The sequence below is a fragment of the Culex quinquefasciatus genome, chromosome 2 (assembly GCF_015732765.1).
Source record: "Culex quinquefasciatus strain JHB chromosome 2, VPISU_Cqui_1.0_pri_paternal, whole genome shotgun sequence".
Taxonomy (NCBI): domain Eukaryota; kingdom Metazoa; phylum Arthropoda; class Insecta; order Diptera; family Culicidae; genus Culex; species Culex quinquefasciatus.
Window position 1 is genome coordinate 212535317 of NC_051862.1, and position 19030 is coordinate 212554346.

General features: G+C 41.0%; 2 protein-coding genes across 7 annotated transcripts in view; one reads left to right on the forward strand and one right to left on the reverse strand.

Moving 5' to 3' along the window:
• LOC6037900 (LIM domain transcription factor LMO4) overlaps positions 1-19030 on the forward strand; it is a 470644-nt gene that overhangs the window by 319141 nt on the left and 132473 nt on the right. The window lies entirely within an intron of this gene.
• Positions 13417-17765, reverse strand: LOC119766491. The gene is made up of 2 exons (XM_038251073.1): positions 14603-17765; positions 13417-14420 (listed from the first exon to the last, which is right to left on the reverse strand). Exons 1-2 carry the CDS (start codon positions 17763-17765, stop codon positions 13417-13419), a joined length of 4167 nt encoding a protein of 1388 aa, XP_038107001.1.

Genomic DNA, 19030 nt, shown 5'->3' on the forward strand with positions numbered 1-19030 from the left:
AATTGAGAAAAAAATAGGTACACGGAAAAAAAAATTTGCAGATTTTTTTATCAACTTTTTTTTCACTAAAACTCAATTTCCCAAAATACGTATTTTTTATTTTTTTATTTTCGAGATTTTTTGATATGTTTTAGGGGACTAAAACTATTACAATATTTTTTCCTCCAAATTTTTGAGGAAATTTGAAAGAGACGAACAACCAAAATTAAATTTACAATGACCTTATGATCAAGGATGCCACATATTTTTTTTAAATGTCTTTAAAAAAGTCTGTGTATGTCTGTGCATTTGTCTAAAATTCAAATATATCATTTTACAGTAGTGGAAATTCATTTTTAAGCATTTGAACAGTAGCGAAATAAGTTCTGGTTGATATTTTTATAAACTATTAATTCACTGAAGTTTTTTAAGTCTGTGCACCTTAAAAAAATGGCACAAGTTTAAATGTCTGTGAAACACTGACAAATCTGTTTCCTGGAATGGTAGAAAAAAATCATCACAATGTTTAAATCAATTGGCAAAGAATGATTGAAGATGCACAAATTTAAAAATTTTGTTTTTACTTTTTGATGGCCATCAGTGTTTTACATAAAAAAAATTTTGTACAAAAAACAACAAAAATGCAAATATTTATATTTAATGATACATTTATTTTGAGCAATTCTCTACCAAAACCGGAAATGGATTTTATTTGTATTTTTTCATTTGGCTCAAACTTTGTGGGTTCCTCAAATAAGCTATTTTGTGTCATTGGTTCACCCATACAAGTCTCCATACAATTATACAAAAATGGTATGTAAATATTCAAACAGCTGTAACTTTTGAGTGAATTTTCTGATCAATTTGGTGTCTTCGGCAAAGTTGTAGGTATTGTTGAGGACAATTGAGAAAAAATAGGTACACGGAAAAATTTGCAGATTTTTTATCAACTTTTTTCACTAAACTCAATTTCCCAAAATACGTATTTTTTATTTTTATTTTCGAGATTTTTGATATGTTTTAGGGGACTAAAATCCGCAACTTTTGAGCTATCGAGAAACATGGTCAAAATCTGCCGCCAAGTTATGAATTTTTGAAAAATAGTGATTTTTGTAAAAATCCAAATTTCATGCAAAAACAAATTTGAAGTTATTTTTAAATGCAAATTGAATTTGCAATCTACATTTTTTTGATAAAGGACTTCGTTTTCAAGATATAGCCACCGAAAGTTTGATTTTAGCAAAATATGTGCAGTTTTTCGATTTTTAAAAATAGTGACCATGAGCGACCATTTCTACAAATATTTTTTTTTTTTTGAAAAGTTCAAAAAATTTGCTATAAAATTGTCTAAGAGACATTGAAGATTGGACCTCGGGTTGCTGAGATACAGCCGCTTTAAGAAAAAGAAACACGAAAATTGAAGTTTTCTAAGTCTCACCAAAACAACCCACCATTTTCTAATGTCGATATCTCAGCAACTAATGGTCCGATTTTCAATGTTGATACATGAAACATTCGTAAAATTTTCCGATCTTTTCAAAAAAAATATTTTGAAAATTTTTAAATCAAGACTAGCATTTTAAATGCGTGTAATATTCAATATTTGGCCCTTTTAAAATGTTAGTCTTGATTTAAAAATTTCCAAAATATTTTTTTCCGAAAAGATCGCAAAATTTCACGAATGTTTCATATATTAACATTGAAAATAGGACCATTAATTGCTGAGATATCGTCATTAGAAAAAGGTGGGTTGTTTTGGTGAGATTTAGAAAACTTCAATTTTCGTGTTTCTTTTTCTTAAAGCGGCTGTATCTCAGCAACCCGAGGTCCAATCTTCAATGTCTCTTAGACAATTTTATAGCAAATTTTCTGAACTTTTTAAAAAATATTTTTAGAAATGGTCGCTCATGGTCACTATTTTTAAAAATCGAAAACTGCACATATTTTGCTAAAATCAAACTTTCGGTGGCTATATCTTGAAAACGAAGCCCTTTATCAAAAAAATGTTGAGTAGTTTTCGATTGCAAATCCAATTTGGCATTAAAAAATAACTTCAAATTTGTTTTTGCATGAAATTAGGATTTTTTTACAAAAATCACTATTTTTCAAATATTCATAACTTGGCGGCAGATTCTTTGACCATGTTTCTCGATAGCTCAAAAGTTGCGGATTTTAGTCCCCTAAAACATATCAAAAAATCTCGAAAATCAAAAAATACGTATTTTGGGAAGTTGAGTTTTAGTGAAAAAAAAGTTGATAAAAAAATCTTCAAATTTTTTTTTCCGTGTACCTATTTTTTTCTCAATTGTCCTCAACAATACCTACAACTTTGCCGAAGAAACCAAATTGATCAGAAAATTCACTCAAAAGTTACAGCTGTTTGAATATTTACATACCATTTTTGTATGGACAGCAGCCAAAATTGTATGGAGACTTGTATGGGTGAACCAATGACACAAAATAGCTTATTTGGTCATAGGGAAGGCCCCCACAAAGTTTGAGTCAAATAAAAAAATACAAAAAATAAAAATGGTCCAAATCGGCCGATTTCGTAGAGAGTTGCTCTTTTTGGAAAAAGAGCTGTTACCGGACATATGATTTAGAACATTGTACTCAACGATGCCAGATTATTCTATGGGAGATCTGCATTTTCTTAAAAATAAATCTGTAAATCTGTAAATCTGTTTTTTATTTACAAATTCGAAGACATAGGTGATTTTTTTAGACTTTTAACAACAGATTTAAGCTTTTTAATTATTTTAAAGCATTATTAAATTACTCAATTGTATTTTTTTTTAAATCAAATCATTTAAAAAAAATCTGTATCTACAGATTTTTTACATCGAAAAATCTGTATAATATAGATTTATTTTTATATCTGGCATGGCTTATTGTACCACAAATACACCAATATTTCACAAAAACTATTCCAAATACAGAAAATTTAAAGCATTTCAACTTTATTTCTTTGTAAGTAAATTGAATGATGTTATAAAAATTAAAACATCCGGAAATCTAAATTCAAGAAAATTTACAATCAACTACAAAACAAATAAAAAACGTTACTTAATCCACCCTTAGGTGGTTGGCGCTTTCCTCATATTTAAAGGGTGCTATCCAAAATGCAAAAAGTGCGTAAATAACACTTAAGTGCTTATAACTTTTGATAGATTTGTCAGATCTTCAATGTCTTGGACGCGTTGGAAAGGTCTTTTAAATACATTTCTGAAAATGACGCTAAAATCGTTTTTTAGCATAACTTTTGAAGTACTTAACTAAACTGCGGAAAATTTTTAATAGCGGCTTATGGGACCTCAAGCCGGATCGAATGACGCCAAAATGGGCAAAATCGGTTCAGCCAATGTCGAGATAATCGAGTGACAATTTTTTTATCAACATCCCACCACACACACAGACATTTGCTCAGAATTTGATTTTTAGTCGATAGGTATACATGAAGGTGGGTCTAGGAGGTCTTATTGAGAAGTTCATTTTTCGAGTGATTGTATAGCCTTTCCTCAGTAACGTGAGGAAGGCAAAAACCCTCCGAAAAAACAGCTTTACTATGAAACTGGTGAAGTTGTCCAAAGTAGGCGATATTTCTTGTAAGATGTTCCAAACCATTGTAACCTTTTTTCACTTCTTAAACACTACAATTTTTCCGAAAATTACGGAATAAACAGAAAGCTTCAAGTTTTCTTTAGAATTTGGTCAGTTCCGAAATAAAGTCGATATTTTTGTATGAACATGTTTCAAAGCATCTTTACAATAAATTTCAAAATCATTGTGAATAAATATTCCAATAAACTTTTGTTTTTTTTTTCAAATTGGCGTAACTTCTACAAACTTTCAAATATTTCTTTAGAACTTCATTTGTTTCTGAATAACGTTGACCCCTGACTTATCATACAACCCATTTTTGAATGGATAATCCAAACACCTTTCGATGAGCCATATTTAGTTTAATCTGTCTGATGTTATGAGAATTGTTTAATTTATACATTTTAAGACCGAACAAATGTGAGGAAGGCAAGGGTGGAGTAAGCAAAGGATTTTTTGAAGATTTAATAAAAAATAAAAGAATAATCTGAAGAATAACGTGGTTTTATTTTTTCGTTGTAAATTTATTATTTAATAATTTTTCTATGTCGATACAAGAAGACAACGGGAGAAGGAGGTATCAGATTAAAGAACTAATAATCAAAGCATGCTGGAGTCCCATCACCATTTCCATCGAAACAGCAAGGTTTATCGAGAAATAAGAGATTGAAAGCCGGAAAGTAAACTGCAATTTAAACTGAATTCAATTGAGTTATCTTTTTGCAATTAGTTTTTTTAACAATATTTAATTATTTTGATCAGTGTTGAAACTTGAATTTTTTTTTTATTATTATTTTCATAAATAATGGTAAATCATTGGGAAATCATCACACATCTCCCAGAGAATCCCTTGTCGAAGAAGAGGGAGGCTCATTTTCCTTCCCCTCTCCCCTCAACCAACCACCCACCCTGTTGCTGGACTTTTCGCAGCCTCCCCTCCCCCCCCCACTCTTTACGTGAAAAGTTCATTAATTTTTCAAGTCCTAATTAACTGCTGCTTTACGCCAGATTGTGACTAAGAAGGACGGGCACGGGCACTTGGGACTGGAAGTGGGAAAGGAGGAGGCTCTCTGGTGACATGGGGTAGGGTGAGGGGAGAGGTGGGGGCACTGTCGGTTCAGAGGACTCGTTTTGTACGTTTCGTTCACTGTGTGTGTGTGAGTGAGTTAGTGCAACTCGTAGAGTTATCCGCAACGCTTTTAATTAGAGCTGATTGAAACATTTTTACGAACATTGTTGAGTGCTATTAGTGGGGCTTTGCACTGGGCTTAGGGATGCTCAATATTTGGAAATAACTTAAATATTATGTGTTTTTTTAAAGATGGTTGATCAAATAAAGAAAAATAGATATACTTTATTTTTTTTAATATTAAAAAAAAACTCTAAACTTCTCTACAAACTAGCGCCCATAAGGGCTCTTCTGATTGGCCCTCTGGTGGCTTGGGAAAAGACCCCAAGACGCACCCCTCTACGATTATCAACAACAACTTCGAGTTTGGTGGGCAGGGGTAAGCAGGGAGGAAAAAGTTACATTCTCTGATCAATGAACTAATTAGTGATTTTTTTTAGCGAAACAAAATAGTTACGTGCTCGAACTGTGTGTGTGTGTTTGTTTGTTCACCATACCTCCCCAGCATACAATGTGTATCTGATGGGGCTTCGATCGGGAATGGTAGATATTGTTTGCGTTTTTTTTAATTCTGCTGGATCTCTCCCCATGTGATATGCATGTGTGGGTAAATGTATGTATGCAATTGAGCGTGTGCGCTAATGAGCAGTTAAATCGCAGCGTTTCAAGACGATAATTAATTATAAAAGTTGTGTTTTGTAGGTACCGGCAAAAGTATACATGGCTTGGGAACGGTACTGATGGAGACTTGATTTTTTTTTGCTTATCAAACGAAAGTTAATCGAACTTGCTGTGTGGTCGACCTGAAGCAACTTGAGGAAAACTTAAAAAAAAAATTGCTTTGCGGTAAAAAACTGTCAAATGTCCATAACAAAACTGGTTCAAATTAATTTTCCAATTGCTTTGATATAAAAATTCACCAAAAATCTAATTTTTCAATCATTTTTTGCTCTTTAAAATTCATTTAAAAAAGGAACTCTTAAAATTTTGGAAAATTTAAGGAAAGTTGTACTGGTTTTATATTACTTTGCAAAGGTAATTTATCAAGGGGTCAACTTTGGATGTTTGGTTTTGTTGATTTTGTAAAAATAAGTACGCAATATTTTTTGCAACGTCCCAGATATTTGATCCACAACAACTTCAAATGATTTTGACTGCCTATTAGAAGGAAAAGCATAAAAAATTAATCGATTCTTATGTAGTTCTTGCAAAAAAAAACATATTTTTATAATAACTTAATAAAAATTAATAGATTTAAGATTCACAAAACATTTTTCACTGTATAATATATCATGGCCTTTCGTTGTTAATCAGTTTGATAAACAACATTATAAAAATAAATTTTAGGAAAGTTTAAGGAGAGAACTATGGTGAATAAGGCCTTCGCTTCGCTTCGCTAGGAGAGAACTATGGTGAATAAGGCCTTCTACATACAGAATCAATTTTTTGTAATCTTTGTGTTTCACTCTTATTTGAAATCAACAAGATTCTATTATAATAGATTATATATAAAAAGTAAATAGTTTTGTTGAAAAAGTACAATTTTAAAAAAATCAATTACTGTAATTACTCAAAAAATACTTTAATTACCAATTAATTACTTTAAATTACCCTAATTACCATGAATTACTAAGTAATTAAAGAATTATCTAATTACCAGCTAAAAATCAAAGTAATTATTATTTACTTGCCAGCTCCTGCTTTCTCAGCTCCTGCTAAAAAAAGATGTGACGTTTGAAGAAACTATATTTATGAGTGTTTCCATGCAACAAATTTTGTATCTGATCTTGAATCTAGGGTCAACTTTTCAATATTTTTTACGGTGAGGTTGTACGACCCCTTTAAAGGTCAAACCGTGAAAAGATAAAAATTTTGTGATAAAGGAACTGTTCTGTTATGTTGCACGCCCAAAATTATAGCATACATAAAATTCCGATAAATTCAGAAAAAAAAGTTGAAAACTTATGGCATTTCCCGTAACTTATAAAAAAAACTCAAAATAAAAAAATAGGGATATTAACATACGTTTTGAAAGTTAATTTACTCAGAGAGGTTTTTTTAGAATAAAAAATCATTTCCAAATTGCGTATTGTTAATAACGTTTCCCAGACATTTTAAAGAGTGTGTAAATTTTTACTAATTTTGAAAGCAGACAAAAAAATATTTTTATTCAAATACATTAGAGAAAAAAAATACATTACATTAAAGGAAAAAAGAAAATGTTATGATATTGGCTGATTTGTAAAGAGTTTATTTGATTTTAGCTCTTAAACTCAATTGTGTGGTATCGAGATTCATTTGTTATAATTGTAAGGAAATTTTACGTAAAAGAACGTAATTGTTTAATTCATCTAGAATTATGAAATAACTCAAATTTTTAACAAAACAATTGAACATAATTACTTCGAAATATATTAATCAATATATACTCAAAAACGAAACAAAAAAAAAAAAGATGTCAAAATAAATCAATTTGAAGAAATATAAAACAAAATCATAGTGTTCCGAATCAATTTGCTAAAACTTTCCAAAGCTTTTTTTCTTATTATTGAAATTGATATTCAATGAAAATTCTACGCAATATTTGGCTAACCAAAATAAAGTAATTGCCGACTTGGTTCCTCAATAAAAAGCTTAATAAAAACGGATCTTCTCTTGTATCTTTTATTTCTCTTGATAAATATTAGTAATTTGGCATGTTTAGTTTTTCTATTTGTTATTATTTAGTACCTACATTCTTTTTTATATTTTTTCTAAATTATTTGAATTTTCTCATTACAGAACATCTTCATTAATTTTATCAATATTTATTTTTTCTATGCAAAATTTAAAAACAAAAGCCAGACAAAGCACTGATTTTTGTATATATGTATATGGTTATGGTTAAGACAAACCAAAAAAAAAATGGAACATGAAAAAATTGAACTCATTTTGTACTAAAAAAATAAATCTCGTTAAAAAGTTATTTTCCGATTTCTGAAATGTTGCTAGATTTTCTTTGAGCATCAGAGCAAAAAATAAATTAAAGTTGTTACATGTTTGATCATTTTTGGACAAGAAAGATTAATAAGAATTTGATTATTAAAATGACTTATCAAGACTCATAATTTGTATTGAAATCCTACTACATAGTTGATGATTTTCATTTATTTTTATAATTCACTTTATTTATTTCAGTAAGGCAAAAAAAAAACAAAAAAAAATTGTTAAGCATGTTAAAATTGCTTGACATAAAAAATTGTGTTTATTTCATTTAGATCACCCCGAGAATACAAAAAAACGGTTCATTAATTTATGATAATCGATTAGCTATATAGAAATAATTTTCATACTCAATTTAGCGTTTCCTGTTGCATTTTTGAGAAAAAATATAAACCGTTATCCATAAAAATTAATACCTCAACATTTTTTATGATTTATCAACATCCTCAATCTTTGGGTTATTTACCATTTTTGGAGACATAACTTTACCGAAATGAAGACTTAACTTTAAAGGTTTCGAACCATTCTGCAACGCAAATCGGCATCACAAAAAAAGCCAAATCAGGAAACAAGAAAATTAATTACACAACCTTCACAAAGCGCTCTTGACACCCCAGAGTGGGGCAGATCTCCCCGGTGGAAGCTGCATGCCAACCGGGATCGACACGACGGACCTTGCCATCTTCTTGCAATTGCAATCATCCTCGTGCCTCGTGCCGTGAATCAGCCCGGAGTTGGTGCAAATCCCAGAATCCTTCTTCTCTAATCAAACTGTCATTCGCTTCTTGTTTCCTCTCCCTCGCAGTGATGAAAGATCCTTTCCCAAGAAGCAACTCCAACATGTGTGTGTGTGTGTGTGTGTGTGAGTGAGGAAAGCAAAAGTCGAATGCGAATCATCAAATCGACATTTTGCTCCGCCAAGTTCCAGGTCCGGGGTTGGTGTATATTTGATAAACGATTGTTGTGTCCTGTCCAGCAGCAGCCTTTTCTCAAGGACTCTTCCCTGCGTGGGTGGTTGCGATGGCGATGCTGGATCAGGAGTCAGGCTCAACGAACGACGAGGGGGAAGGTGGAGGCTACTACATGGTGTGTATGTGTGATTGTAACAAAACCAGAAGGTAATGAACGAACATTGTCTGGTGTCTGTTCTTGTTTGAGTGAATGCGAATGTGACTGTGTGTGTGTGCGTGTGTAGATCCTGACAAGGACCAAAGCCGGTAGATTAAATTGTAGCCCAAGGCAAATCGGCCTTGGCAAAAGAGCTTGGGTGAATTGAATCTTCCTCCTCCGCCGACAGAAGCGATGAATTAAGAAAATTAGTCATTCTCTTTCCCTCGCCCTGTGTCTGTTTGCCAAGAGGGGCCAAGGAGGTTGAAGATTGGAAGGCGAGGCGGTTTCCTTCTTCTCCCTCAAGTCTGGAGGCTGGAGCAGGAAATGACGAAAGGGATCAACCAGAACGGACTGCCGGCCTGATCGGGGTTGTGGAGGCAGAGGCGTAGAACAGGGTTAACGAGGTTCGTGAAAATTATCTTTTAAGGGTACTGTAATACAGGATGACATTTATAGAAATTCAGTTTATTTTAAAATTTTATCCAAACCGAAGACTTGCATCAAGATTTATATTTTTAAACATTGTCCATGCTGATATTTTAACTCTTCACAACCCAACCCCGCCTCTAGATGGACTTCGATCTTAAAAATCGCCAAAAAATAATTTTTCAACAATATTTTGATTTTTAAAAAGCATTGGAAAGAAGAACTTTAAAATTTAGAAAATTTAGGAGTTGAAAGTTTAACTTGTTTTATGTGACTTTGCCAATGTTTTAAAAAATGTCATTTTTTTGGGTCAAGGTTGGCTGTGTTTTTTACAAACATTTTCTATATTTTGAGTAAAAGGAAGTATGCAGTAATTTGCTTAAGTCCCAGACGATGCATCTACGCATTTTTTACAATTTAATTGATAATGGTACCATTCTAAGGCAGAAAATATGCATATCAAACAAAAAATTAAAAAAGTTACTGTAAAAACATGAAAAAATAGAAAGGAAAATGTAATGAAAGGAGCTGGTAGAGTAGGCCAATAACTACCAAAAACAAACATAAACTAAACAAGATAAATGCAAATTAAAAAACTAAAAATGAAACAAGAAAAACGTAAAACGAGAGAAGTAAAGTTTTTCGTTCCGTCATCAGGGATGATATTTGGTCATACAATTTTCAGCATTTTTGTATGACTCAAATCCCAACCCCCAACCTTAATGTCACCCCTGATGACGATAGAACAAAAGTTGCTCCTAAAAACGAGAAAATTAAAAAATGTCAAAAAAAATTGCCGTGGAGGGTTAAATATTAGATTGGCTCGTCGTTATATGGAAAATTTAAAAAAATTACAAGAGCAATAATTTTTTGATGCCTTTAGGCCTCCAAAGAACCCTTTTAAAATTTGGGAGCGAATGGTTGTGTCCACACTTTGCTCATTGCATTTCAATTTTATATGGGAATTAGTATGGGAAAACCTTCTTTTTTACATTTTGATTATTATCATTTTTATTTTCGACTAGACTTTTCAATCCAACACAAGAGCGTTAAAATTGAGAAATTTCTCTAAAACTGTCAAAAAATACAGCGTGCTCAAAACATGTCTAAAACGTGTTTTTTGCTCGGAAATCACGTTTTAGATTAGTTTTGAGCACGCTGTATCTTTTGACAGGAACAAGATAGCACAATACATTCTTCGGGGAAGTTTTAGAGCAAATTCTCAATTTAAACGCTCTTGTGTTGGATTGAAAAATCTAGTCGAAAATAAAAATGATAAAAATCAAAATGTAAATTCCAATATAACATTGAAATGCAATTTACAAAGTGTGGACGCAACGTAAGAAGTGCATTATAAAAGGTTTGAATTCTTGCAGATTCATTGAAAGAAAATATTTTGAAATATTTGCTTAATGCTATCTATTAAAAAATAATTTTACTGAAATTTTGGAATTATCTTCGAATTGAAAAAATATAACTTTTTACTGATACTGTAAACACAATTTGTAAAAAAAAAGTTTTTGGGTAAATTAAATTAAAAAATATAATTTCAAGCTTAATTATAGTATTTATCTCCGAAATACAGAATTGGAAACAAAGCTGATGTTTGAAAAGTCCCTAAAAATTGACTTTCAACCTTTTTGAGATGTGATAGGCATGATTATAAAATTATGATCGTATTTATTTTGAGAGTTGAAAAAATGACAAATATTTTCTTTTTGCACATGAAAATCTAATGAATGGTGGCGAAGAAATCGTCTTTCACGAAACAATGTTCAATGTGATGAAAAATTGAAAACAGTATTTTATGCAACAAGTTGCAAAAAGAGGATTTTTTCAGCACGAGTCGTACATTTATCCAACGAGGGTCACCGAGTTGGATAAATACGAAGAGTGCTGAAAAATCAAGTTTTGCAACAAGTTCCATACAACATATTTTGCAATTCCAAAAAAACACACACTGAGTGAAATTTTATGTCAAATTTTCATGTATTTTGTCAATAAATCGTTAAAATCAAAAAATATTGAAAAGTGTTACTTATCGAAAAAAGTGCTGAAAAGTTCAACTTTTCAGCACCCATTTGAGTGCTGAAAAGTAAAACTTTTCAGCATTTATTTGAAAAGTGTTGCTATTCGATTCTGTTATTTTTGGTACAGAAAAGTAAAATGACAGGAAAAGTAAGTAATTTCACGACGGAATTGCAAAAAAATAATGTTTTATTTTTGTTTATATATTTTGTATGTATTCTGAATATCCAAAAAGTTCATATAGATTTTTTTTAAGCTAAAGATTGTTTCAGAAAAGGACAGAATATTCGATTATTTATTACCCCCCGTCGCACGGGGGGGTGAGTACGAAAGAGACGTCAGTGGTGGCAACTGACGTCTGCTTGACTTGTTATTGTTTTGAATGTTGTTTGTAATGCTTGTGAAAATATACGTTCTGTTGCGTTTTGACACCCGTTGAGACTGGTCGTCTCATCGGGACCAAGAAAGTCGCCGTGTTTTATTTTATTGTACCGTCCTCCCAGTGGTGTCTTCGTCCGCCGTCGTAGTTTCGTTTCGTTTCCTGTTCCGGACGTCCCCGCAAGTAATGCACAACGTAGGGGACTGGACGATCGGGCCGAACATTGGTGCCGTGACCAGGATGCGGGGACTGCGCCGGAACATTTGCTGTTTTGTTTGCTGTCGATGGTAGCGCAAGATGGTTTCAGCGCCTCTGCAGCAGCTATGATGTAAGGAGTGGAACTTGGTCGCGGAAGTTGGGTAGGACCTGACGGGGACTGGAGTGTTGATGGCGAAAGGTCACTGGCTGCTGGTTCCCGGTGTCGGACCTGAGGTAATCCGGCGTTCAAGGCTTGTGCTCGCGAGTCAAGTCTGAGGCCACAGAGCCTTTCCGCGTACGGTCAAATCGGACCCAGGGATGAATTGACCGGAGACAAGGCCGGCAGCTTCCGGACACACAGTGGCTGCCCATTCATCGCTGCTGAAGGTGGAAACCATCGAAGGATGCCTGTCGCGCAAAAGGAAGATGGCGGTAGCGAAGCAGAGGACATCATGGGGACCGGAGCAGCAACAGCAAGAAGTCGTGCGAAGAAGTAGAGGGTAAAATGTGCCATTTTAGGGGACCGGTATGTTGGGTCGCGGACCCTATTATCGGCGATTATTTATTACCCCGTCGCACGGGGGTGAGACGAGAGACGTCAGTGGTGGCAACTGACGTCTGCTTGACTTGTTATTGTTTTGAATGTTGTTTGTAATGCTTGTGAAAATATACGTTCTGTTGCGTTTTGACACCTGTTGAGACTGGTCGTCTCATCGGGACCAAGAAAGTCGCCGTGTTTTATTTTATTGTACCGTCCTCCCAGTGGTGTCTTCGTCCGCCGTCGTAGTTTCGTTTCGTTTCCTGTTCCGGACGTCCCCGCAAGTAATGCACAACGTAGGGGACTGGACGATCGGGCCGAACATTGATTCAGACCGACCGTTCCAAAACTCCTTCCAAATCCTGTCCGTCCCGTTTCCGTCCCGCTTTCTTCCTTCTTTCTTTTGTAGGTTCCACAGGTAAGTATTTTCAGGCGGTTCCAGCAGCGGCAGCAGTAACTTTCTTCCCACAGCAGGCGCAACTACGATGGCGGACAACTTCTTCTTTGCAGGCAAAAACTCCTGAAACGGCGCGCGAGAACGGCGGAATGGACCAGGTTTCACACCAGTCAAACGGGTAGGTAGCACAGGTAAATTTCTTCTTCCACAGGTACACAGAAACGACTTTACTTCGTAATAAACTACAAATTTTATTCAGACCGAGACTTTATTTCTCTAAGTCTAGAACGTAAACAAAGTTCCTCTCAAGGAAAAGCAACGCGATCCGACCGCGACGACGATTTATTTCGACTGATATTTGGCCCAGGCAGTGTGAAGAGGAATGCAGAAAACCATGCAGAAGTGCGCGTGATCGCGACGATCAAGACTACCACTACCACCACCCTGCCGTGTATATACGCAAATTATAGCAAGAGAATTTATGCTACACGGCAGGGTGGCGAGTCAGTTTTACTCTTCAACCGAACATGCCGGCCACCTTAAATTCTCTAGGAATTTAAACACAAACAAAATCTAGCGCTAAACTCAAAACCTAAACCTACTTAAACTAGCACTTCAAAAAATTCAAATTTTTCTTCTTGACGCCTTCTTCACCAACTCCGTTGCGCCGTAGGGTTGACGGTTGACGGCGATCTTCCTCCTACGCTGCGCCTTGTGTCGGTTGAGGGTTGAAGGCGCTCGTGAGCTGCACCGCCGAGTCCTTCTCGAACGGCAGCAAACAGATACGTGCGGACTGCCGCTTGTAGACCGCACCGTTCGGCAAACGCAGCTTCACGACGCGGACGACGCCGTCGGGGCCTGGTGACCTCAACGATCCGCGCGAGGGGCCACTCGATTGCCGCCTTGTTGTCCTCCTTGAGGACCACCATCTGCCCGGCCTTCAGCTGGGTTGCTCGCGGGAATTTCTGGTTCTGGTTGTGGAGCTGCGAGATGTACTCCCGCCTCCACCGCTTCCAGTGTTGCTGCACCAGCTGTTGCAATTGCTGGTAGTGTTGCAGCCGGTTCGTGGGAACGTCCGTGTAGTCCGGATCCGGAATCGCTAGCAGCGACGATCCGGCGAGGAAGTGCCCGGGCGTGAGCACGTCCAGTTCGTCTGGGTCCTCCGACAACGGGGTAAGCGGGCGCGAATTCATGGCCGCTTCGATCTGGGTGAGGACGGTCGCCATGTCCTCGAAGGTGAGTTGTCGTTGACCCAGCACACGGACGAGTGACGTCTTGGCCGACTTCACGGCCGCCTCCCATAGGCCGCCGAAGTTCGGCGCTCTCGGCGGAATGAATTTCCATTCGATCCCACGACGGGACGCTTCGCTGGTGATCTCCGTGATCACCTTGTTGTCTCGTAGCAGCTCGTACAGCTCGCGTAGGTGGTTGCTTGCTCCCTGGAAGTTGAGACCGTTGTCCGAGTGGATCTCGGACGGTAGACCTCGGCGAGATACAAAACGACGCAGGGCAGCAAGAAACGCAGCGGTGGTCAAGTCCCCCACCAGCTCCAGGTGGACCGCTTTCGTGCTGAAGCACACGAAGACCGCGATGTACGCCTTCTGCGCAGCTGCTCGACGGTGTACGGGCTTCAGGTAGACAGGGCCACAATAGTCTACGCCGGTGACGGTAAATGCGCGAGAGGGGTTGTTCGAGGTTTTGGGAGTTGACCAGGGGGTTGCTTTATAGGGACAGGGTTGGTACGGAAACAGCGCACACAGTTGCGAAAAGTGTAAGTTGCCAATTGTTTGCCGTTCAATGGCCAAAATTCGTGCCGAATTTGAGCGAGCGTCATACGGGGGCCAGAGTGGAGCGAGGTTTCATGGTACGCGACCGCCATTTGTCGCGTGAAAACGTTGCTGCTGGGAAGGATCATGGGGTGTCGGGTAGAGTACGCTTCGCCTGCGAGTCCAAGCCGGCCACCAACGCGCAGAATGCCCTGCTGGTCGAGAAACGGGTTTAGCAGCTTCAGCGACGAGTGAGCCGGAACGAGTCGATGGTTTGCGAGCGCCTTGATCTCCGCGGCGAAGGGTTCCTGCTGCACGCCGCGCACGAGAGCGAACTTTGCCTCCTTCAAATCTCCAACGGTGAGAAATGGGGTTCTCGGGGGCTGCTTGCGACGCTGACATCTCCGGACAAACCTCACGCAGTACGCCGTAATCCTCAGCAGCTTCCAGTAACTGCCGTAGCGATCGATGAGCGGGTGAGGTTCCGGGGAAGCAGACACGATCAGCACGTTCTTCTTCTTCTCCAGCAACTCTTCAGCAGGCTCGTCGACCTCCAAATGCTTCACTCTGCTCCAGTACTCCTCGAACGACTCCAACCACTTCGGACCGTAGAACCACAGCCGCAATCCAACGAGATCTTTCGGCATGACTCCACGGGAAACGAGATCCGCTGGGTTTTCAGTCCCCTTGACGTGGTTCCAGCGATGCCCTTTCGTCAACTCCTGGATGTGCGAGACTCGGTTCGCAACGAACGTGGGCCACACGTACGACGGTGACCTCAGCCACGCCAGCACGACTGTCGAGTCCGACCAGAACCAGCTCTCCGTGCCCTCCATCTTGAGGGCTTGCACGACCTTCCGGTACAGCCTTGCTGCCATCAAAGCTGCACACAGCTCTAACCTCGCCAGGGTGACCTTTTTCAACCCTGCGGGGCGCGACTTGGCCGCCAACAGCGAAATTTTGACCAGCCCCGACTGGCTGATCGATCGAGCGTAGATGCACGCTCCGTAGGCCGCTTCGGACGCATCCGCGAACACATGAAACTCGACATGGACCGGATTTTCCACGAAAGCGCACCTGTCGACCGAAATCTTCGACAACTCCGGCAACTGCTGGTAGAACTCAGTCCACCTCCCGGCCAAATCCGGTCTCAATGGGTCGTCCCAGCCTTGAGTCGCGACCCACAGCAGCTGCATTCGAATCTTGGCCCACGAAATGACCGGAGCAGTGATCCCAGTTGGATCCCAAAGTTGGGCAATGACCGAATAGACCTTCCGTCTGGTCCATTGCCCATTCACGGACAAACCCGTGACATCGATGCCGAGAACGTCTGGCCCTGGCTGCCAGTTTATTCCCAGCGTCTTCACCTGCTCCTGGTCGAAACTGAGCGTGGTCTGCGTACCCAAATCGTCCGCAGCCAGCCCTGCCAACGCCCCTGTGGCGTTTGACACCCACTTGCGCAGCCTAAATCCACCCTTCGGCAACAGCTGCTCCAGCTCCTGCCGCAACAACAGCGCTTCTTCTTCGGAGTCCGCTCCGCCGATGAAATCGTCCACGTAGAAGTCACGCAACAGTGCTTCCTTCGCACGTGAATACACCTCTCCTTCGTCCTGCGCCAGCTGCTGCATACAGCGCGTGGCAAGGTATGACGATGGGGCCAACCCAAACGTCACCCGTAGCATCTCGTACGTCCTTATTGGCTCCGACGGCGAAGGCCTCCACAGAATCCGCTGCAGAGGGGTATCGTCCGGATGGACCTTAACCTGCAGGTACATCTTCTCGATGTCCGCAACCAGAGCTACCTGCTTCTTCCGAAAGCGCAACACCAAATCGAACAACGGGTCCTGGAGAACCGGACCAACCATCAGCGCCTCGTTCAGCGAGAAATTCGACGTCGTCTTGGCAGAACCATCGAACACGGGCCGGATCTTCGTCGTCGTGCTGGACTCCTTGAAGACCGGATGGTGAGGCAGGTAGCATTCAGGCCGCTTGTCGCCCTTAAGCTCCTCCTCCGAAACAACCTTCATGTGGTCCTGATCCAAGTACGCCTGAATCGCCTCGTTGTACCGCTTTCGCAAGCTTTCGTCCTTGCCCAGTCTCCGCTCCAACTGCATCAGCCGTCGCACCGCCATATTTCGCGATTCGCCGACCATCTTCTCGAAACCCATGCGCTTCGGAAGTCGCACCACGTATCGACCCGTGACGTCGCGTGAAAACGTGGCCTGAAAATGCTCCTCACAGTCCTGTTCCTCTTGCGACCGCTTCGGTGCCTCCTGCAGCTCCTCAATCGTCCAAAAGCGCTCGATCTTCTCCTCCAAAGTCGCATTGACGGAGACGTGACAGCTCGGGACGGGGTTTAGACTCCCCAGATCGGTCTTTCCCGCAGCTATCCAACCGAAGACCGTGTTCACGAACAGCGGAAGACCTTCTCCCGGCCGCTGGATCTGCACCCGGCCACCATTCAGCAACAGGAACTCGTAGAAGAACTCCAGCCCTAGCAGCAAATCGATTGGAGCCCGCTTGTGGAATCCGGGATCCGCCAACACCATGTCAGAGGGCAAGTTCCACTGGTCGATCGGAATTGTGGCCGACGGCTGGTCCTCCGTCACCTTCTTCAGCACCAGACACTCCATCGGGACCGTATAGTTGGTGACACGCGAGGAGACAATCGCCGACACCGAGCTATCAACCTGCATACGGGAACTTCCGACGCCGGAGATCGGCACACTCACCTTCTTCCGCGGCAATCTCAAGATCTGACACAGTCGCTCACTGATCAGATTCGCCTGCGACCCGCTATCGAGCAACGCTCTTGCGGTGTGCAACCGGCCATGGCAATCCTTCACCGCCACGAGCACCGTCGACAGGAACACGTGGACTTTCCGCGATTCCGCGGCCACGTTTGCAGCGTAAATTGTGGCCACCGAACTCGTCACCGCTTGCGGTTGAGCTGCCGGCGCCGTCGAGGAACGCGAACCACCCTCTTGTGAATCTCCCGTTACCGCAGCGCTCGGAGTGGAACCGGAACCAGTTCTACCAACAGGATGCAGCAAGGTGTTGTGCTTCTCGCTGCAACTGGAGCAGCGACTCCTGACATGGCAGTCCCTCACGAAATGGCCACTCCACAGACAATTTCTGCAGAGCCTCTTCGACAAAACCAGCCTGTTCCGACCATCCAGCGACAACTTCTTGAAGTCCGAACAGCTCGAAAGCGAGTGTGGGCCGCTACACATCCTGCACTTCGGAGAGGAAGAGTCGGAAGCGGCGTTCACTGTCAGCTTCGGGAACGATTTCTTGGGCTGGGCTGCTGGAACCGAAGACACGGAGGAGAACCACGCTGACTGCCCAACAGCTGATCAACTGCGACCGCATCCAAGACCTTCGTCCGCTCCTCCAGGAACGCTATCACGTCGGTGAACTGCGGGTCCTCCTTCTTGGCTGCCAACGCCTCCCATTCCTTCTGCGTCACGTCATCCAGCTTCGACACCAACAACTGCGTCAGCATCACGCCCCAGCCACCGGTCACTTCGCCCAACTGGTCCAGAATCTGCGTACAACGGCTGAAGTGATCCACCACGTCGTGGATGCTACTCGACGACACCCCTTTCACTCGCGGAAACTGAAGCAACCCGTTGACATAGCGCTTCTTCTGGAGATACTTGTTGGCATGTCGCTTGACCAACAAGTCCCAGACCACCTGGTAGCTCTTCGCGCTGAACTCACTCGAGTTGATCATCTTCTTGGCCTCACCGATAAGACAGTCTCGCAAGTAGTGGAACTTCTGAATCGCGGTCAAATCAACGTTTTCGTGGATGAGGGACTTGAAAGTGTCGTGGAAAGGCAACCACTCATCGTACTCCCCACTAAACTTCGGCAAAGTGATCTTCGGCAACTGTATGCCGGCACGCGCAACGCATGCGCTAGACCCAGACGCAACCCCAGAAGGCAACCTCGACTTCAACCCTGCCCTTACCTTGTGGTACAACCCCTCGAACTGCTCTCGGACTCGCTCATGTTCCTCCTCCATGGCTGTGGCATCATCCTCTTCCTTGAGGTCCTCCTCCTCGATGGTCTCGATCTCAAGCTGGAGCGCCTCGAACTCCGCCCAGGCCTGGTTGACCGCATCGAGCCGCGACTGCACCTGATCGGCGTGCTTTTCTAGCACAAAGTTCTGCAGGAACTTGTCGGCGCGGTTGAGAGACGCAAGGATGGTGTTGCGAATCTTCAGCTTGTACGACACCTTCTTCGGCATGGTGACGCAGGGCAACTGAACTGCAAAAAGAGAGCGAAGCGAAGCACCACACAAACAATCGCTAGGGAGTTGGAAAGAGGCTCACCTGTGAGCCTATTAAACAAGGCCTTGTATGTTTAACGCCCAACAGGATACTCTCCAAAACTCTCCGCCGGCCGATGCACAGCCGCAGCGATGACGTCGCCAAAAAACAGCGAAAATCCCTCGAGAGCAGCGCGTCGTCCACCGAGAAAAGCAAAATATTGC